Source organism: Xenopus laevis, chromosome 1S (genome assembly GCF_017654675.1).
Source record: "Xenopus laevis strain J_2021 chromosome 1S, Xenopus_laevis_v10.1, whole genome shotgun sequence".
NCBI lineage: Eukaryota > Metazoa > Chordata > Amphibia > Anura > Pipidae > Xenopus > Xenopus laevis.
In genome coordinates this window covers 62,803,955-62,827,669 of record NC_054372.1, presented here as the reverse complement: position 1 = coordinate 62,827,669, position 23,715 = coordinate 62,803,955, and the positions used below count along the sequence as shown (strand labels likewise).

The window sequence follows — 23,715 nt, the reverse complement described above, 5'->3', positions numbered from 1 at the left end:
CCAAGGGCAAAAATGAGTAAGACAAAAATCAAAACAAAACGATTGTGTTGGTATAATTATACCTTATCTAACTTGTCAGCCATCAAATAAACAGCAATAAACCTGAATATACAATACTTTCTAAACAAGGTAAACTTACTTGGTCAGTTTTTTTTTTCTTCTGATGAGAAAAAGTTAGCTATATATGTATTAGCAAAAATGAAAATTTTGTATAAGCTTCATCATACTGAAATAAGAAACTTTCTAAATACAAATCAATTAAAAATTCAGCATCATTTCTGAAATAATCAAGTTTATCGTCACTGTCCCTCTCAGCATCTGTTTTTTTGTCAATCTCTCTTCAAGCAGCAGTTGGGTGTCAGATATTCATTGGCAGTTAGATCCAATATATCTTATAGGGGGCTCCCTTTCCTAGTAGATGTATTAGAGCTCACTCAAATAACAGATTCCAGTACAAACAAAATATATAGTGAATAAAGTACCCCCTCTTGTAAATTATAAGTATATTGTAAGTTACCGAGGAGTTTCATGACCATATAAAAACACGAAAGGACTTCTAATATCCTCATATTTTGCAACAGGGGGTACTTTATTTATTATAATACACAAGTTTCAGTGAGTCTTGTGACAGAAATTACATCACTATTCAACGTTTATAACTGATGACATCAGTACTCACCGTTTATAAGGATATAACTTACAAAATACTCAAGGCTTTTGTGTATTATAACAAAATAACTGCCTTTTGTACAAATCATGCATGTAGAGGATGTCTGGTGATTTTAATAGAGTGAGCTCTGATAAAATTCTAAGGCAAAAGGAACCCCCCTATAGGATATATTGTCAATGAATATCTGACACCCAACTCCTGAATGAAGACAGAATAATGAGAAACAGATGCTGAGCGAGGGATAGTGAAGATAAACTTGGTTATTTCAGAAATGGTACAGAATTTTTAAGTGATTGTATTTAGAAAGTTTCTTATTTCAGTATGATGAAGCTTATTAAATTTTAATTTTCACGATAGTTCCCCTTTAAAGGCAGACCAACCCTGGGAATGTCATTCGAGACTGCTATCAAGAAACAGCTCATGGTGAGTGATTATGTCTACACCACAACCAGAGTTGCAGGTTGCATGGTACTCTTGGACCTACTGGAGGCTCTTTGCTCTTGTTCCATGTAAAATAAGCACAGATTGTACAACACACATTCATAGAAAACATAGAATGAAAATCAGTGTTTTGCAAAATAATTATTGTTTTGCAAAATAATGATTAAATCCAGAGATACACATTTGTAAATGTTCTTTTGTGCTTTTCTTTTATTGAAAACCTTCCCATCATTTTCTATAAACATAAGTAAAATGGCTCCAAGGTACCTAAATAGGGAAACATTTTCCATGATACAGATGCATAAAAGCAATTTATTAGTAAAAGCTAATAAATATGCCAGCAGTCCTCGATCTGACCGCTGGCATAGCAGCAATTATGATCAGATAGTTAGCCCAAGGGCCAAAATATTGATCAACATGAGATTTCCCACCTCAAGCTGGGCATATTGCTGAAAGCTTGCCAAATGAGTCATATTATAAGCAACTTCCCCTAGCATTGTGGGGACATTAGCTCACATGTTAATAGAATGAGACATTTTATGCAGCTTTTGGGACCTGATCACAGGAGTTTCTGTAACAGTAGATGGCCTTGGAATATCTTCCACTCTTACTAGTAGCTTGCAATCAATTGGACCTCAACAGTCTTTTTTTTTAAAAAAAATTTAATGGACTGTGCTCCAGGGCTCAAGATAATATTGGGAATATGCGCGAACCACAAGTTTTTATATGACACAAATTACAATATTTTTATTATATACAGTAGATGGAAGTTAAGACATGAACAACACAAAGAGATACAAATGATTGATGCATATTTCAAATATAAACAAATGACTGATGCATATTTCAAATATATTTTTGCACTGAAAGGACCGACAACAAACCTTCCATTCAGCATGTATTTACCAGTTAGCAAGAAACGTAATCTCTTTCTCCATTGCGGTTCTAGACAGTTGAAGTTCAGTGTGTTGCCTCCCATCTTGCCCCAATCCTTCATTAGGTATGATTTGTCTCCAGCTATGTAATCTTACAATTACAGCTTTCTTATGTTAGAATAAAGCAGTATACAGCATTAGCAGGGAACATTACAATTACTAAGATTACTGTGTGAAGCTCTACTCATTACCATCTCTTTTTATTGTTATACACTAAAAAAAACTATTGGATATTAAGAGGAAAAACAAATCTTCAAACAATTTAAAAAAAAATCTCATCTTAAAAACCATTTTAAACATCATCAATATTATCTGACCCAAATAACACCTACTACTGTTTACCAATGATGATTCCAGCAACATGCAACACATGGGGTTCCATTTATCACATTTTTTTGACAATTACACAACATACCTCCGTATGTAATACACAACACAGTTTGACTAGGTGTAGTAACTCATAGAAATCAGATATTTACTTTTAAATGAGAACTAACCCCTAATTACAATTAAGTACAACGGATTTTGTTCTCCTTTAAGTGACCAGCAAATGTTACAAGGAGACATACCAATCAGTAAGGAGAATGGGGTGGTGCAAGGAGGTGGGGAGCACAAATATTGCACTAGAGCACTCTATGGAAACAAGTTACAATAACGAATTAGGGAGAGGGGAGAAAGAGAAAGAAATAGAAAAAAAAAGAACAAAATAGATATATTTTCTCTCTTTATCTAGTGTTAGTAGAGACAAATGACACACTGACCATATAGTCAGTATGTTTAAAGAAAACAAAGCAGTATTAAAATAACACTATAATTATTGTAACTTTACAATATTTTGAGCAGCGACCTCTGATTCTATTTTTATTCTGTAATTCTTGTTTGTTAAATTATTGTAGGACCCCTGTTTGTTACTAATTAATGTAAAGCAGTGTGTAACTTGCAGGCACTGCATAAATAATGATGACAAGGGTGATCTATTAATAAAAATTACGTGTGCATAATTTTATGTATGTATTTTAATATACATCAACTTTTACAGAAAATAACTATTAATTCCCAGTTTAGCTAGGCTTTATAAGTTATATACATATATATCTTACTTGGGGTACAAGCTTGATGTAAAACTTACACCTCTATTCAGTTCTGATTGCAGCATTATACACAAGTCTCCACAGGGAGTGTGCTCAAAAATGTTATGTATAGTACAAGAAAGAAACATCAGGGATATATGATTTAATGTGCACTCCACTAGGAGTAACAAAAATAAAACAAAAACAAACAGAGGACAAAGAAAGGGTAACTCACTGGGGGGGGGGAGCCTGTGGGACTTATTTCAAGTGCCACAACACCACTAGCTTGGGGGATTTAATGGGGGAACTTTCGCAAAGATGAAAATTTAATATAAGCTTCAGCATGCTGAAATAAGAAACCTTCTAAATACAATAAATGAAATATTCTGCATAGTTTCTGAAAAATCAAGTTTATCTTTACTATTCCTCTCTCAGCATCTGTTTCTCTTCATTCCGTCTTCATGCAGGAGTTGGGTGTCAGTGATCATTGACAGATCTAATATATCTTATAGGGGGAGCTCCCTTTCCTAGCCGATGTATTAAAGCTCATTCAAATAACGGATTCCAGTACAAACAAAAAATAACAAAATGACTGCCTTTTGCACAAATCCTGCATGTAGAGAGACATGATGTCTATCTAATACATCTTCTAGGCAAAAGGAGCCCCCCTATAATATATATTCAATCTAACTGTCAATAAATATCTGACACCCAACTCCTGCATAAAGAGAGAATGAAGAGAAGCAAATGCTGAGTTAGGGATAGTGAAGATAAACTTGATTATAACTGTACAGAAGAGCAAATACTACACAGAACAAATGTAAAAAATGGTCAGTCTTTGTCCCACCCTCCAAGCACAGTTGCTGACCAGTACAGGTAAATAAACTATAGTGCAATGGTTTTAAACACAAACAAAAATCCACACTTTAAACACAACAGTCGAAGTACTATGCTGTGCAAAATAAAAAGTGTTTCTAATATACAACAGTTAGCAACAAATGTCATCTATAAAGGCTGAAGTAAACGGATGAGTAACAAAATAGCCAGAACTACTTTGCATCTCGCTAACCGGATGGTCTGTCAGTGACTTGAGAGGGGGCTACATAGGACATAACTATTCAGTATGCTTTTGCTGCTGAGCATGCAGTTTATACAGCCTATTCAGCCACCTTTATATTTATTTTTTCACTTTAAAGGAACAGTTCAGTGTAAAAATAAAAACTTGGTAAATAGATAGGCTGTGCAAAATAAAAAAATGTTTCTAACATAGTTAGGCAAAATGTAATGTATAAAGGCTGGAGTGACTGGATGTCTAACATAATAGCCAGAACACTACTTCGCTCTCTAACTCTCTCTGAGTTAGTCAGCGACTTGAAGGGGGACCACATGGGACATAACTGTTCAGTGAGTTTGTAATTGATCCTCAGCATGCAGCTCAGATTCAAAGCAACAGATATGGCACATGTTCCACCCTCCTTAAGTCCCTGATTGGTTACTGCTTGGTCACCAGTCAGTGGAAACCAAGAGAGCTGAAAAGCAGCAAGTAGTGTTTTTTTCTTTTCTGTTAGACATCCAGTCACGCCAGCCTTTGTACATTACTTTTTTTGTCTAACTATATTAGAAACATTTTCTAATTTGCACAGCCTATCCCATTTGCCCAGTTTTTATTTTTATACTGAACAATTCCTTTAAACTCACCCTATTCCTTCATCTTGTTCTTTATAGATGGATTCTGGGAGTTGATGTCTGCTTTCCAAAGAAACAGTGCATTGCCCACTATGGAAAGAAGAGGGTCCCAGAAATCATCAATTCCAAAAGGCAATAAGTTGTGAGGGGGTTTTCATTACACTGGGAGGGATGTTGCGACAAATGGTTCGTCAGAGTATAATGGTTCGCTTTCAAAGTGTGGTATCAGATATGACTATATTAAAATAAATAAGTACACATTTATATTTATTTCTGGCAGTTCAAATAGTATTTATGTCCCTTTCTGTATATAAGACCAACTGAATAAGCTAATCAGACGTTTCAGGATTGCAAGGCAACTCCTCAAAGCATGGCACATCATTGTCAGTGCTTTTAATAAAACTGCTTTGTTTGCAATTATTACATTTTTTTTTTTTTAAGTCCAGCAAATAGTGTTCAAACTGCCTGGTGTAGGAAATCTTTGAGCCCAACAAAATTGTTATGGCAACAAGAAATTGCCTAGCCCTGCACGTAAAAGACAAGGTAAATGCTGGGAGCTACAGTATTTAGAAACACTGGACAATCTATGTTTACTTTCATTTAAAGGGGTTCTGTCATTTTAAAACATGTTTTTTAAAATATGCATCAGTTAATAGCACTCCTCCAGCAGAATCTTGCATTAAAATACGTTTTTCAAAAGAGACAGAATTGTCATGGGGCTAAACATGTTAGTTTCCCAGGTCCCCTCAGTCATGTAACTAGTGATAACCTTCTGTCACTCTTTACTGCTGCAATGATACTGCTGGAATGATACCACCACTCCCGGCAGCCTATCAACAAAACAACGGGAAGGTAACCAGATAACATCTACCTGACACATGCATTGCTAAAAAAATGCTCCCATGGCCCACTTAGTAAAAATCCAAGTCTGGCTAATCCATACCTCCCAACTGTCCCGTTTTGAGCTGGACAGTTATGATTTTGTCAGCTCAATCGCAGTTCCAGATTGTTTATACGGAAATGTCCCGACTTTCTCTTTGATCTCCTGCACTGAACTGCCAGAAAAAGTTTCTGACTTAAATTGGATTTTGGCAAAGAGCCCAAACAAGCCATCAAGTGCACTTGGATACTTTTGTAACAATTTAAGATAAGCAGGTCTCTTGGAGAAACTGACTTGCAGCTTAAAGGGCAATTCACCTTCATTAGCAAAACTGTAATAACATAAAAACCACAGAAATGTGTTCAGACTTTGTTCAAACTTTCATAACCTGACAAATTTTATAAAAATGAACATGGTAATTAGGGGGTGTGGCCAAAGTGGGCGTGGTAAATGTTTGTCCCTCTTTCTATTCCACAGTCCCTAGATTATAGGGACTAGATTACTTCCTCCACCAATGGAGCAAAATGTGAATGCAACTCATGGCCTGGATATTTTGGCCTAGTGTTGAAGTTTCCTCCACCCAGAATACTCAACACATGGCCTTCAAGTCTCTAACAATAAGACCTTACCAACTGTTTGAGTCAAGGCATGTGCTGCTTTTGAATAGGCCCATTCAACTAATCTCAAGTCCTCAGTAGACCAGAAAAGATGAATGGCAAGTGAGGTTGGCAACAGATCACATTGGCTATTAACAGATATTTGTGAAATGGTATAGGTGGGACCCATCTATTAAAGTCAGTACTGAGTATTACTACAGTATATAGCATAGATCATATTTATAAAAAATAAGTTCATTTTAAGCAATCCCTGGAGATATCTGCCCACTGCTATATCTGGTTAGCCTCTAACATCGCTTACTCCCCCTGGAGTTCCTTGCTCTGGGATGCAGTAACAAAATGAGTAATCTCCATCTATTAATGAGAAGCTGTATAACAGCATTCTGGTTCTGTGTACGCATGGAAGGCACAGCTGACTTAAAGCGATACCAACACGTTCCTATAAAAATCATAGGAACGTTTCCATATCTAGGAGCTGCTGCATGCCGAATAGTTTCCACTAAAAGCCCTCCAAAGCCGCCCCCCAACCCCACGAACCTTCATAACCCGACCCTCCGACACTGCTAAATTATCTTCTGTGTAGTTTCAGTGACACTGGGTTGGGGGCGGCGCAATTCTTCCATAGGCTAATTACAAATGAAAACAGGACTGCAGCTTATGGAAGGACCACTCCGCCCCCAGCCCAACAGGGTCACTGAAGCTATGCAGAAGATTAGTTATCTGTGTCAGAGGGTCTGCTTCACAAAGGTTCACAGGCTGTGGGTGGCTTTTAGTGGAAACTATTCGGCGTGCAGCAGCTTCTAGATATGGACACTTTCGGTTTTTATAGGAACGTGTTGGTATCAAGGTAGCATGGTTTTTACAGCTTTAGAGGCCACTGTGCCCTATGGTATACCACAGGGCTGCAAATCAGTTTCATATTAAAGAAGAACAGACTTTTTTTGTGAAGGTTATATTCCTTGAGCTCTTACGGCTATTGCACAGACCTTAGGGCAAGGTCACACTGGGTGCTTGTACGTTGCATTTTTAAAAACGAGCGAACAAGTGTAAATATGCACGAAATAAAGCCCTATTAAAAATAATGGAATATGTACTATAGCAATTCCCACTGGGTGTTTGTGAACCAACATCTGCCACAAGATGCCAATATTTACTTTTTTCAGCACAAACACCAATATGCCAAGGAAACACCATATTATTGAACTCTATTGGATCCACGTTTGGAAATATATTTTGCTGAAATACATATTTTCAATATGGATGGCCAAACATTTGCAAAATGGAATACATAATATATATATTGTCTGCTGGTAATTTTCCTCTTGGCTTTTTTTCACAAAAGTTTAATACATTTCTTCCAAGTGTGGGGAACAAGAAAAAACAGAAATGACTATTGGGAAAAGAAAACTATAGGTTGAAAAACGCACATTATCATGCTCATGTGGTTTCATTGACATATTTTCGCTAGGCCGCACGTTTTTAAAAATGACACGTAAAACCGTTGCTGCAGAAAGACTACTATAGTTTCTATAAAGAAGCTGCTGTGTAGCCATGTGCAAAGCCATTCAAGCACAGGATATACTGTAGATAATAGATAAATTCTGAATAATCCCACAAAGCTTATCTGTTATCTGCGGTGTATCCTGTGCCATTTCTCCTTTTCAGCTATGATGGCTGCCCTAATTGTTACAAAGAAGCTGGTTTATATAAACTATAGTAGAGGTTCTGAAGAAACTACACCAGTTGTGCCAGTGCAGGGCAACAGTACATTATATTTTCATTACTTTAAAACACTTAAACTTCTTGGTGTTACTGTTCCTTTAACTAGTGAAGAATTTTACTCTTAGACAGGACAGTTATATAGTAAATACCCCAAAACAAGTCTTTTTTTCTGTTTATTTTGTTACAAGCATTCATTTTACAAACTTTTACTCATATGCCATTCTTCCTTTCACCAGTTCCCCAGATGCCTTACTCTCATTTCCCTTTTGTATATATAGTTTTTTTCTGTCCCCTCTCACTATGTGCCATACTTTACTCATTCTTTACCCCTCCTATTCCATGCTCTGCTTTTTATTCTTTTTTCCAGGCCCCACCTGGCAGTCTTTTCTCCTTTCACCATGTTCCATGAGGAAATCTCCCACAATTTGCTATGCTCTCCTTCTTTACAACACTTAAATGCTCCAACATTGTGGTGTCAAAATAATAAAGGAAATCTATACTTGAGGGCTATGTTGCTCAGGGCAGATTTCCAATAAATAATGGAAAAAAAACAAGCAATCTAGAATACTACCCACTTTTTTATAAATAAAGTATATTTGATGCCACAATATTCCAATCTTTACAACAGCTTTGGCTGAAACTGCAAGTTGTCTGTGCATTTAAAGATTCTGTCATGATTTTTATGGTGTAGTTTTTATTTCTAATGTACACTGTTTACACTGCAAATAATTTACTCTACAATGTAAAACGTCATTCCTAACCCCACAAGTGAACTTTTTTTAAGTTGTAATATTGGGGTGTAGGCAGCCATTTCAGGTAATTTTGCCTGGTCATGTGCTTTCAGAAAGATCCAGTGCTGCACTATGGAACTGCTTTCAGGCAGGCTATAGTTTCTCCTACTCGATGTAACAGGAGTCTCAGTGGGACAAGGATTTTTACTATCGAGTGCTGTTCTTATATTTATCAGGGAGCTGTAATCTGGTTACCTTCCCATTGTTCTGCTGCTGGGCAGCTGGGATGGGGGGGGGGGGTGATATCACATGCAGTCACTGCCAGACTAGGATGGCAGGGGCCCACCAGAAAACCTTAGACCATGGGCCCATTCTCCAAACTAATTTTCTTCCACTTGCACTCAACCTTTTTATTTTCTTAGTACTTTTCTTTATACTCTGTCTATCTATTTTGCCCCTTTGTTTCCATAAAGAATTAGGACGTGACATTTTTACAAATATTTAGAAACAGGAGGGTTACTGCTAAGGTACAAGTACACCCAATGTTTTTAAATGAACCTGTGTAAAGAAAACCAACATACCAGACAACAGTCTCCTGCAACAACAGTAGGAAGTGATCCACATAAAATTCCTGGAAACAGCATACCTGCCAATTTTTTTTTTACTGTTCGACTCCTCATAGGATATCCTGGGGATAATATTTAACTCAAAATCAAACAGCCCTTGTTACATGTACATGAGACATACTACTCTTTGTTCATGCATTATTTTTTATTTTAGGTGCATGTGAGAATCCAAATCAAATTTATATTAAGAAAAGAGCAAACAAATGTTTAATTTGGGCTTAAAGATTGATTGTATAGTGAGCAAGAACCTGCACTATTAATGGCAGAAAACATATACCTTGCAAATATCCCTTTTGATGAAAAACTTATACAAAAAAACATTGTGGAAAAAAAGGTATAAATTTTCTTTAATTAAATTGTAAAGGATCAGAGTACTTTTGTTGGCTTAAATGTTGTAGATGTTGGCACTCACTCTGCACATTAACAAAGAGATCAAAGAAAGGTACAGGAAATTGCTAGATTTTAATATGACCAAGAGTTACATTTTGTGAACCACAACACTTCCTAGAAACTGACAATGAATTCCAACAGATAAAATAAAATACCTTGTTAAGAAAATGCAACAAAGTGTTGCAAAGCTATTCAACAAAATATGTTATATCTATTATTGTACAAGTAAAAATGTAATTTGGCAAACCCTCATTTAAATTATAATCTCTGTATTATATTATTGTCACTATGCTACAGATGGACACACTGAAACCAACTTTCATTATGTAATTGAATTCATTTTTGAATTGTCATCATTCTTCCTGTGCTTCTTTCCAGCCTACAACGGAGGACACGGTCTTGTTGAGAGTACCACCGAAAAGATAGAATAATAATATTAAACATTTTTTCTATGCTACGTATCATTAGAACATGCTATTTGCTATATTAGTTGGTAGGGGAATAAAGACATAGCCGCATAGCCACCAGATAGCAAGCCAAAGTCTGTCCATATACCACATGGCCAGAACTACCCGCTTAAAGAGGTCTTAGGAAAAAAAAAAAAAAAAAATTATATATACACACACAACCCCCCTATCTTCTTTTATCGGCACTCACCACATCTTCATATATTATATTCAAAATATATTGCAACAAAATACAGAATCTTAGGTAGATGATTATATGTTAATAAAAATATAAGACAGAAAAATAAATTTAGCATTAGAAATCAATTGTGTTGTAAACAATAATAAAAAGGTACAAATAAGTTAGGACTTCTGGTGTTTCTACATATTTACAGACAGGCAAAAAAGCATACTGCATTAACAAAAAATTGGCTAAATAAATATTGAATAAATAAGTCATTAAAATACACGGTGAGCATAAACCGTTTTATACATGTGATTTTGTTCAAGCTTTCTATTCAACCATGACAATCTTTCCAGCTAAGCCAGCCACCTACCCAGCGATTTGTAGTTTAAAGTCCTGGAATCGGATTGTAGGACATCCTTTGTTTGGGGATGGTTCTGTAGTGCAGAGTATGTTTACATAAGAAGAAACACACAATGCAATCTACAGTGATTTCCCAGGGCACATTTTTAGAAACCTGATCTAAGGAAATGATGGAAAAAGCAAGATGTAATACAGTGTACCATGATCTAGCACAAAGATCCCTCTTCATGGGCCAATCAGTTAGATACTGTGCAGGATTGTCAGCGTATGGACATGTTAACAAGACTTTCTACCTTTCAGTCAGGTGGTTTTTGTTAGCTTTGTTAAAATATCTTACGTAAGCATTAAAATCTAGTGGCATGCCAATATATTCAGGGTTTTGTAAAGTTACTAGTGGAGTAGTTGTATCAATGTGCCAGCAGACAGAAATTTCACGGAGTTTGCAATTTCTTGCTGATTAAACTGGTTACAAATACAGACATGGTTTAGAAGTAATTTGGTTAATGGAACACACATATTTATCAAGGGTCGAATTTCGAATTGAAAAAAACTTCAAAATTCAAATTTAAAAAGACCAACCGAAATTAAGTCTAAGTTTTTTTTGGTTGAATAGGTCCGTTTTTGATTTAATAGTTCCATATTCGGTCAAATTTGAATCTTACGAATCTAAGGAATAGTGCATTCAATCTAATTCGATTCTGTGTTTTTCCCAAAAAAAACGTTCAAATTCCACCAATTGACCTCTTTCAGTTCTAGGAGGTCCCCCATAGACTAAAACAGCAATTCGGCAGGTTTTAGATGGCGAATGGTCGAAGTCGAATTTGTAAAAGACAAATTCGTACATGATAAATTGCGAAAATTTTAAATTCACCTCGACCTTTGATAAATCTGCCCCTATATGATACAGAAAAAATAGATATTCTGAATAACATGTCCCATATCAGATAATGGAAAAATAGAAAAATAAGACATAGTTTAGAAGCAATTCAAGATGATTATAGAACAGGATCCAAAAGAAATTCCTAAGAGTCATAATGAAATGCAATATGACTGATTCTCAGAAACAGCTTCTTTTAAGAGCCTTCCCAATGGCATGAATAAACAAAAGCAAGTTATTCTACTTAGAGGCCATAGGCAAGTTATGTGAAAGGCCCCTAAGTAATAAGGTGTTGACATGCATATCCTACACATATCAAATATGCATTGTTAGGAAAGTTTAAAAAATCATTGTCATGTCTATACAATTAGAGCAGGGAGAGCCCTTAGCAGGTTAAGAAAAGGAAGACTAGCTATTGAGCTTACTGTTTAAAATTAACTGAATATGACAACAGGGTTCCATAAAGCAATTTGAGCATTTAGATGCACAGCACACAAGAAGGTATTCGGCATAGCTATCTGTAAGAACAAAATAACAGGAATTGAAAATAAGCAGATTTTAAGTTTCTTGTCATATGGGTTGGAGTGCAAAAAGGGTCACTGTGATTAACGTGATACAAATAAATGGAATTGTATAATAATTATCTTCTACACTGAACCAAATGTAATATATTTTTAGATCTAAAATGATCAATAAGGATTTACCAAATGTATATAAGTTAACAATTTTCAGCACCTACAATGGTGAGGCATTTCTTGGGGTTTTCTTGCAGCAACAAAATGAATTATTTTTTTTTCTACAGGTATGGGAACAGTTATCCAGGATGCTCGGAACCTGGGGTTCCGATAACGGATCTTTCTGTAATTTAGATTTTCATACCTGAAGTCTACTAGAAAATCATGTAAACATTAAATAAAGGTTTAATTGCATCTTAGTTTGGATCAAGTACATTGCACCGTTTTATTATTACAGAGAAAAAGGAAAATTTTAAAAAAGTTGGATTATTTGATGATAATGGAGTCTATGGAAGACGGTCTTTCTGTAATTTGGAGCTTTCTTGATAACGGATCCTATACCTGTACTTTAGAGAAGGTGCTATACTAAATAATAACTATACTAAAGACAAGGATACTATACTAAATATAGCTCTGATTTATTGTGGATAAGTAATGTATAATAGCTGGTAATACGGATTCTGCACAAAGGTATACAAAGCATTTGGATTTATAGGGAATTTTAAGAGGAGTGTCCAGGTAAACAATGTTTAGTGAATGGGAATTTACCGGTAAACTTAATAATAAAAGTGCAATTGGAAGTTAACAAAAATGTATACTGAAATGCTTGTATAATAACTAGATATATTATGATTCCCTATGGCAAGTGTTAATTACAAGGCTGTGTTTTGGCTGATAACACTGAAACCCACCCCTTGTAGACAGTGACACACATAATTGAGAGGAAAACAGGAGAAAAGGACAGTATCAGTCAGACTTTTCTATTAAAGAACTCCTATGTTAAGGATCCACCACATTCACTCACTATGCTACAACTATTGATTTGAAGAAAACCTGCCAGAAACTGGTGGATTTCTAGCCCAAAATTAACACTCAAGGTTTTCTGACCAGAATCCACATCCACACACTATGGGGTATATTTATCAGAGTGAAGTTAGAGATCGCCACAATCATCTAGAGTGAAATTCTGCCACTCTCATTTCTATGAGAATTTATCAATGGGTGAAAGTTCATCCTTTGATAAATACGCCTTTCAAAATCCCATAGAAATTAATGGAGAGTGCCGGGATTTCACTCTAGAGGACTGTGGCGACCTCTAACGGGCCAAGCTGGCCCGTTGACAAGCAAGCCATTAGTAGGCAGAAAGAGTCTAGTGTGCCATTAGCTACATAAATGGCCAGATGCACTTGTTTGGCCACATCATTAAACAAGCAGTTTTTGCTACCTACATGCTTAACCAAATCAGGCTCATCCACCCTACAGCCAAAGACGTGATCATCCATATAAACTACAGAGACCCAGTGGATGAGAGCCACATTGAATTGCAAATTCACTTCTGGTCCAGAGGGATTTTTTTTAAACCGGACAGATATCAGACAGATTTTTATCATGTTAAATCACTTGAGCAACAAAAAATACTGCAAAGCTCAACATATGCCCATTACCCTCAGGGATGAAGCACAGTGGATTATATATACAAGTATAAGACTTCCTACTGGGAGACAAACTGCTGCAATCTGTGGGATTGCAGTTAAGGCAATCAAATTGTACTTGTAAAAAGTGCTAAAGGTATTAACCTATTTTAAGGACAAATGAAGCAATGGAAATGTCCTAACTGACACTTGCTACTTTAACTTTGAAAACAAGACCCGAATCCATCCATTTCAATCACATAATGCAAACATTAACAAGAAACTCACAAACATAACTGATATTCTTGCATGAGTTTTACCATTGTTAAGTAGTGATGGGCGAATTTATTTGCCAGGCACAAATTCACGGCGAATTAGCGCGATTCGCCGCCAGCGAATAAATGTGCGAAAAGCCCGCGAAAATCTGGCGTCAAAAACGGGCGCCGGCATCAAAAACGAGACGCCGGCGCCGTTTCACCATTTCGCGAATTTTGCACAAAATTCGCAAATTTTTCAGCAAAGCGAAACGGCGCAAATTCGCCCATCACTATTGTTAAGGTCATCAGGCAATCAAAAGTGAACAAAGCTACCAACACTTCATGTTCTCTGTTTAAGCCGTTTGATTGGAGCACGAGAAACAATTGCACCAGAGCAATTTGGCCATTTGCATGTGACCAAACTGCACACATTATAGCCAAATGTCACTTGGGCTAAAACATTTCTCACTCAGGATCAGGCACGGTTTAGGCATTTTTCCCATTTGTTTTGATATATATCTGGCTAGCATTTATAAAAATGGCAGGCACAGGTGAGCAAACCGCAAACACAGAAGATACCACAAAAACATACAGTAGTTACAATAAAGGAAAACAATTTTGTTGACTTTCCTATTGCAACCTACACTAAACAGCCTGAACGCCGGACGTATCCTCCAAGTAACAAAAGTATGTGCCCAGATTATATGGTTTTATCTCTGAAGGGAATGGGTGTCCAACATATTACACCGTATTACTTATTTCATCTACATACAGTCATTTTAAAGGATAAGTAACATTTAAAAATTAAACATTTTATATTTCATGTTTGAACACGTTCATCCAGCAGTTACAAATACACAAATTTTTAAGAACAATTTGTGACTTGGCAATAGTTCTCTTACATGATGTCATATTAAGAAGAATAAAGGTGGCCATACACAGAGACGGATCACTCCCCGATATGCCCACCATGAGGTGTATATTGGGGTATATATATTGGGGTGAATATATTGGGCTGATCCAATCGTGGGCCCTAGGGCCCAATAATTGGATCATAAAGATGAGTAACGGGCAACCAGATCGCGGGACCACATTAACGAACAGATGCGCCATCAATCCAACAGGATTTTTAGTCCTGTCCGATAGATATCGGCCAGGGAAGCCAGTCGGAGGGCCCCATACACGGGCCAATAAGCTGCCTACTCTGTGTGAAAGCAGCTTTTATTGGCCCGTGTATGGCCACCTTAACGCATACCATGTAAAAAAAAAGGAACATATTTACGCAGCAGAAAACAGGCTTTGTAGGATGGATTTAATTTTATATATATACACACAGTATTTTCTGCCAACAAACGCCCAATTATAGATGAGATGTCTTCCTGTGCAAAAATTAAATCCATCCTACAAAGCCTGTTTTCTGCTGCGTAAATACGTTCCTTTTTGCCTTAAACTGGCCAAAAACGTGCAGATGATCGGACCAACAATCGTCCTTGCCAATCTTCCGACCTGCAACTAACCATTCAGATTAATATAAAGTAGTAAAGAGAACAAATCGCATGATACTCGGGCTATTAACGGACAGACAGCAATCGTACGAAAGTTATGTCTGACAAGTAGTAGTGACAATCATCAGATAGGCAATACATGCAGAGATATTATCAGCAGCCGATAAATCCTTTAAACTGTCTAATAAACGTAATGACCGATTGTCATGATACGAAAAGTGTCAGGACATCCCACATGGTCCAAAAATCATATGAACCTTTGTTTCATACAATGTTATCTTTGCATCTACGGACAGCTTTATTCAGCTTGGACAGGTCCCATGTATACACAGAAGAGATATATATATATATATATATATATATATATATATATATATATATATATATATATATAGGGGTACTTTATTGAATATATATATATATATATATATATATATATATATATATATTCAATAAAGTACCCCCTATTGTAAAATATAAGGATATTATACATGACCATATAAAAGTACAAGGCCAAAGACTTATATAGCAAAATAGCAAATATATAATATAGTAAAAAAAAAGTGTTACCAGTGTATAGTAACTACATTATATTTACATGCATTTAAAAAAAAGCTATGTTTTGGTGTTACTATTCCATCCAATCTCTTATTGGGAGCACTTAATCACAACAGCATTTTTTTCTGTCTGTTTACATTCTCTACACAACTGGCTCTGACTCCTGAAACAATATTGCAAGTCAGGTGGTTAAAGCTGTTGAAAAGACATAGAGGGGAACTGACTCCTGTTACATTTTAACAGTTAGACCCAGAAAACAAAAAGAGATAACAATGACAATGGTTTCAAAGGCAATTATATTAACAAATACTTTTAGAAGACCCTTGGGGGATGATCCATTTAAAGCAACAGCTATTCTTATGTAATTTCCTCCAAAAATACAGCAACAGCAGCTGCCAGAGTTAGTATGTAAACTACAAAGTAGTAGAAGGCATGAACGGTTAAAATTTGATAGCAAATTAAAATAATGTTCTTTTTAAAAAAGAGGCTTTAGGGTGCAAAAAATAAAGTTGTGGCTGAATTGCAACTAGCGAGCCCTTCCTACTCCATAATCTGAACTTCATTCGCACATAAAAGTATCAGACTAAAAAATAGATGCAGAAGATGAACATCTTCAACTACACATTGCAACTAAAGCCAGTTTGTCTTTTCACAGGGTTTGACTATAAACTCACCATATAATGTCTAGAGTATACCAATTGTTTTTTTTAATATTATAAGAAGACCTTCTGTTGAGCATGAGACCAATGAGACAGTGCAGTCTGTATCACTGTCAATAAATCATTCCTAGAATGGAAAGCATTGTTTAATGTTTATTTTATTGTACCCCTAACCCATTTACACATTCAAACATGTACAAAGACAAAAAAAAATTTAATTTAATCAAAATTTAATCAAAAAAAGAGGTCACCACAGTCCTCTTGAGTGAAATTCTGCCACTCTCGATTAATTTCTGTAGGATTTTTAATGGGTATCACTCTAGAGTAATGTGGCAATCTCTAACTTAACTCTTTAATAAATATACCCCATGGTGTGTTATGGTGGCCATGACCCTATAGCCAGATAGGTTTTCACATTCTCTCAGCTGACAATTTCTTGATGCCTTACTACTAAGAACTATTACTACAAAACAATCTTGCTGCAGCTAAAAACACTAGAATAATAAATGCTTCTTACAGGATCACATAACTTATTTTTTGTAGAATCTGCAAAATTAAGTATTTTTGAATTAGTTAATGGGCCACCAGGTTTGCAATTATTTTCCTTCAATGCATATAAGTAGACAGAAGCAAAACAATTAGTTTACTTACTATTACTATAACAATTTGGCAAATTGGATTATATTCCATTAAAGGGATTGTTCACCTTTGATTTATTTGGTTACTTCTCAGACTGCATCTATAAGCAGGCAGAGAATTGGCTATGCATGACCATAGCCTAAAGGTGGCCATATTTGGGCTAATAAAAAAAATGTATGGGGCCCTATTCCCCAATATCTTGCAGAGGGTTGGCCAGATATCTATCAGGCAGAGGGTAGCCCATCGGACAAGTTTAAAAATCCGGTCCTTGCCCCAAGGGCCTACTTGTACTGCTTCACCTCAAGGAATGACATATTGGAAATGTCTTTACATGCATATACAGTATATGAAAATCAGGGAAGTGAAGAATCTCTAAGATACTACTGACTAGTGTATATCTGAATACAGTGTAAAAAGGCAGTTGCCTAACTTGATAAACAGGCAAGCACTCCTCTGATGACATTATCTGACTCATCAGATCTGCAGTCTGCTTTATTTTTTTTCAAGCAACCAGCACAGGCATGCCTTGTTTTTAACTGAATGATTGAGGTGACATTTTTTAAGAAAAAACTGTTTTAGTAAATGATACATACTGTTCTTTCACAGGGAAATGGCCTTCAAAACAAAAAATGTTCCAGCATTATTATACCCCGACCCACAGCATAACTGAAAGGACTATCTTTATTCTCTTAAAACACTTTGCACACTGTGATTAAAATTATTAAAATATACACCATATATAATCAACACATTTTTTACCCAATTAAATCTAACTATTATACACTGTGCTGTCTGGTTCTAAGCCCATAGGCTGAACCCCTAAACATTTGGTACAATGGATATTTGGCCTAATATACCAAAAAAAGATGATAAAGTTAATGAACATATCAAGTTTTTAATGACTACAAAGCATAGAAAACATGTGATCAGAATACTATAATATAAACCAAACTCTTTGCGATGCCCGTAGTTCAGGGGTGCCCAAAAGGTAGATCAGAATTTACTAGTAGACTTTTAGCTGATGATCAGTAGATCGCAAGACACTGTCAGCAAACAGATTGTCTAAATCAGCCTTCTGTTTCATGATTTCCATTCAGATATTTATTACCATCATTTGTTATTGTTGAGGTTACATAAGAAATAGTCGTTTGTTAGCTATATACATTTTCTCAAATCAATATTTAAGTAATATTTTCCATGGAAGAGATATTAATGCTTTTATGGATGTAGATCATAATAGAACATCATCACTAAAAGTAGACCCCGCATTAGTAAAGTATGGGCAGTCCTCTGGTAGTTGTTGGAAACATCAGCACTCAGCATGCCTTTGATAGATAAGCAAGTAGCGGGATAGGAAATGTGGTTTAACAACACTTAAAGTGTCACCCATTGCCTATCCCTGACCTACAGCTATATTGCAAACAGTGATGCTCTATTTTTGGATCCTGCCAAAGAAACAATGTTATTCATGTTATAAACAGCACCATTTGCCTTACTTGTGTTCTTAAACCAGAACTATGCTGATACAGTTCTAAGATATTGAAATTGTTACTTTTTGCAACTCAGAATATTACTATAATCTGGTTGTTACTAAAGTATCAAAGTAATACAATTTTGTACAGACATTCTGAATATAGATTGCTACAGCCAAAGAAAGGGATGTTTATGTTTTCTGTGTATGTAATGGATAATGAATACTTGTGCTATAATGAAAATATCCCCCATGGCTACAGCTAAAATTGGATCAGAATAAATCTGATATATTTCCATAATCTTACAAAGACATCTGTAGAGTAACAGAACTCAAATTAACAATTCATGCATTCATCAATTATTCGATTAATATATTTTTTGCCTCTAAAACCGCAGCCTACATCCATGTTCCCATGAGAATTTCATGGCCCCCAACTTGCGATCCCCCAGAAGAAGTATTTCTATGCCATGTTTTGAGTTTAATGTAACAATTATCAGGTCAGATCATTGCCCCACTTCATGGAAACACTTATGTCCAATCCAGTGATGTCTAACAAGTAGCCCCCTATACCAAACAGAGCCAATGGGCAACATCTATATGCATCAATGCTCTCAAATAATTCAAGGGAATCACCACAAAATTTGTTTGCGGCTTTCAGATATTTAAAAATTCCACAGACATGTTTTATATGTACACATATGAAATAAAATAAATTGCATTATTATAATTTAATATAAATATATTTATATCAGCAGGATGCTGGAGCTTAAGATGGCTATACACAATAAAATCCGCTTGTTTGGTGAGATCACCAAATGAGCGGATCCGAAATGCCCACCAACAGCAGGGAGATATCGGGTTAATCCGAACCTTTGCCCTAGGGCTGAACGATTGGGTTACAACAAAGAATGGGCGCCAATGGGATGAGGACCGCATCAACTAGCCGATGCGTTCCACGATCTCTAAATAAATCAAACCTCACCGATCAATATCTTGGCCAGATATTCATTGGGGAGACCTGTCGGAAGCCCCCATACATTGGAAGATTTAATCTGCCAGTGTATGGCCACCTTTAGCTGGTACAATTAATATGGGAGATGTAGTTCAAGAACTCCTATTCATAAGTCTACATAATTATATATAATACACAAGAGCCATGAATAACCTGATCATATACTGTATTCAGTGAGACCTGTATATTATAAACAAGCAATAAATCATCTACTTTAAAATATAAAAGAGGATATTAAAAATAACTTCAGAGTTCCATGACCTGAATAACAATACTAGGCCTGTAGCCGCATGTCTCTACAGTCACAGAGCTTCTAGGTGACTTCTAATATCCTCATTTTTCCAACAATGGGTAATATTAGTTTAATATTTTTTTTTAAGACACTTATTAAAGACAGGAAGGGTTAAGTTCAGCACTAGAGTGAGGAATGTGGTACTGCTTCTACTTGCAACACTCCTTAATGCACCCTGGAATGCATCATTTTTCAAAAACCTTTATAACATACATGCATGTTGTTTCTATTCTTACATGTGATTAAATACCTGGGAGAAGAGATCATGAAATGAAGAACATTTTTTTTGTGACAAATATAAACAAGAAATGTGCAAAGCGGTGAGGGGAAAAAAGTCTGCCCTGCACAAGAAAATACTGAAGGCCCCAACTGGCACTGGATGGGTTAAAAGAGGGACAGGCAATTTCCAATGCTTCAGACACTAAACTACCGGTACCAACTGGGATTCTGGGAAATGTAGTTCAACACCACGCTAAACTCCAAAGCTAGACTTATATACTTAGCACCTTGTTTGGGGCTTGTCTTAATAATACCTTACAGTACAGAACCTATTTAGCACAACAGTATGAAAAAAATATTCACTGACATGGACATTCTTCGTGGCGAAATAACACAAAGATGTAGGACCTGTAAGAATTCCAAAGCAGTGAGCAGTGAAACGCTATCATATCATGTAATATGGAGTGCATTGATAAACAAGGCAGTACATATAATTGCATGTTTATGTCAACATTTCATTTCAGAACCTACAAATCGACAAGCACCTGCAGTTAATATCTGGACCAACCTATAGTAACCATTTTGCTTGTAAATGTGGCATTACATAAATGCACAAGGCCACTGTGCGGAAGAAGAGGGTGATCAGCATATTTCAGTATACTGCCTGCCACCCACATGCATTGATCCGAGATGTCATTCCTGCAGCACTTCTGCGACATGCAGCCCTACACAAAATGATCATAATGGTGATGTGAAGGGCTGTACTATTTTTTATGTTATCATTTCTGTGGCAGCAATGTGCAACCTGCAGCTTTTATTAAACCACCACACTATGCTATAAGGTTTTCTGGGTGTTGTAATTAGGGTTGCCACCTTTTCTGGAAAAAAATACCGGCCTTCCTATATATTTATCTTTTTCTCCTATTAATAACATTGGGAACAGCCATCATTTTTACCGGCCAGGTGGCAACCCTAGTTGTAATGCATCAACAACTCAAGCGATGATATGAGAACCTTTAGGGCTTCCCTGCAGATGGAGCAAGAAATGTAAGTAATCTTATGATCTGAGCATTGTATCGTGGCATTTGAACGTCTACCACCGATGACAAAAGTTACATATTGAAACACAAAGCCCTCACAGTTATTTGCAATATTCCTCCTGCTCCATCTTGTGCAATAAGCCCTAGATTAGGGACTGAGCTGAGAAGATCCTCCCCTTACAACCTAACACCACCCCACCCTGGGCCTGGGTAATGATTAATTTCACTACTGACTGCAAGGGCTGTTTTGTGTCAAGTGTGAGTTTCTTCTTTGGGACACTGGCAATAAGCTGTGTGTGTATATATGAACAATATAATAAATACAGAATAGGGTTCCTCAAATTAGTACCTCAGAGGACACAAGTGTAGTTCATAAAACACAGGTGTGGTGAACATGGCCACAGGCAAGGGAGTGGGGGTATCCAACCAGCTGCCGTTGTACTACTACAACTCCCAGCTGCCAGTGTTAAGTAATGATTAACCAAGGGGCTGCCGGTCAAACACCCAACTGAAATGCAATTGAATATTCCATTTTAGGGATGGTCACCCACTAAAATGGAATATATATATATATATTTATATGTAATGTTAATGTAATAATAATAATAATATGTGTGTGTGTGTGTGAGGGTGTGTGGCGGAATGCTATAAAATAGCTGTTTGTGTAATATCCTCTGAGTCAGGAGACATGGGGGTTCCTCATTGCTTGACATATGGGATGTATATTAAGAAGGAGGAAGTGGAGCTTGAGCAAGGTTTGTGCAGTCTCTGACCCTCCTCTCGTCTCCCCCTCCCTAAAAATACTGCAATGTAAAACCAAGGGAGAGCCCCAGTTGTCATTCGGCAGTGCCAGGCGCAGACAGAGCCCACCACCCGTGCCCATATGGCAGCCTTCTGATACACCAATAATAGCCATAATACCCAGGCACATTGAGCAGCAGCAGTCAATGCACATATGCACATACATATACACACATACACATATACACATATATACACACACACGTCCATTTTATTCCGCTGCTCCTTACCTTTCACCGCCCTGTCCAACGTTGATAACTTCGCTTCATTGGCCTTGTGCTCAGACATTTCCCACACAGATTTCTCTACTCGTTGCCACAAAGAAGCAGCTGTCAATTGATCGCCTTTTTTTTTTCTCTTTTAAATCCTTGTCCGGGATATGTGGTGCCTTCCTCCTTCCTTCTCTCGGATATGAGTCATCAGCGTTAACACCAAAATTAATGTGTATCAACAAACCTTTCCCCCCCAAAAAAAATCCCTGTCAGTTTGCTGCAGTTAGCACTGAAATGCAACAGCCTATCTCCAGACAGAGATACTGCTACACTGTATTCCCTGACTGCCTCTGTCTTACACGCACTCACACACTCTCACACACACACACAGACATGCAAAGGCACTAGCGCTACACCATCAGATCTCAACCTATCCTCGGCCCAGCTTGGGTTACAACTCTAACCCCGCCCCTTGCTCCCTGCCGCTGGCCGCTATTGGCTCTGACGAGCCATCAATCAGCAAAAGGAACCCTTTCAGGTATTTTCCTTCCCCCTAATGCTCGCTGGTGTTACTATGGCTCTCTCTCCTGTCACTTTGGCTGCAGACTAGGAAGTGGAGGAGGAGTGGGAGGAGGAAAACCACAGTGCTGGGAGAAAAGCTTGGCAGGGAGAAGCCCCACTTATGATTCCTCTGCAGCATTTACAGACAACTGGAGCAGGATGCTTGGCTCTATGAAAGCGAGATCTAAGGCGGGCATGGATTGGTGGATCAGTAAAGATATCCCATTGGTGCTTTCCAATCCATTCCTTATTGGTCACCAGCGTGGACCTGCCCTGGTTGTCTTCTGTAAATAAATGTATGGTGGCAGTCGCTTGCCTCACAATTACCTTAATAAATGAATAATGTAGGATTTATAATTCCGTCCAGATTCGGTGCACCTGACTTGCATGTAAAAGCTTGATTGGTATGGCATTTAGTCGACTGCAGAATACTGCTGTGGTTACTATGCAACCCAGTAAAATACATCTGAATTGCCTATGAATCAGCCTCATAGCGTGTGTATGTATGAGCCTTAAAGGGGACGTTTCATTCATTTTGCAAATGCTTTTGAGAAATGCAATCATACAGGATCAGTGTATGTAAAGTGCTTATATGTAAACTGTTCAGTTCATCAAACAACCACATTATATTTGGATAGGCTAAGGTGTGGTCTTCAAGACCGTTATCATTTATCAATCTAATCCAAGTAAGATAATGCAGTA

At 36.9% G+C, this 23,715-nt stretch overlaps 1 protein-coding gene across 2 annotated transcripts in view; it reads right to left on the bottom strand.

The window, feature by feature from the left end:
- Positions 1–23,136, bottom strand: part of ppp3ca.S (protein phosphatase 3, catalytic subunit, alpha isozyme S homeolog) — a 109,737-nt gene extending 86,601 nt beyond the window's left edge. The window contains exon 1 of one of the 2 annotated variants that reach the window (XM_018233914.2): positions 22,471–23,136. In XM_018233914.2, the coding sequence (XP_018089403.1) occupies positions 22,471–22,528 (58 nt within the window). In that variant the 5' untranslated portion in view covers positions 22,529–23,136. 2 annotated transcript variants of the gene reach the window in all.
- Positions 23,137–23,715: the final 579 nt, after the last annotated feature.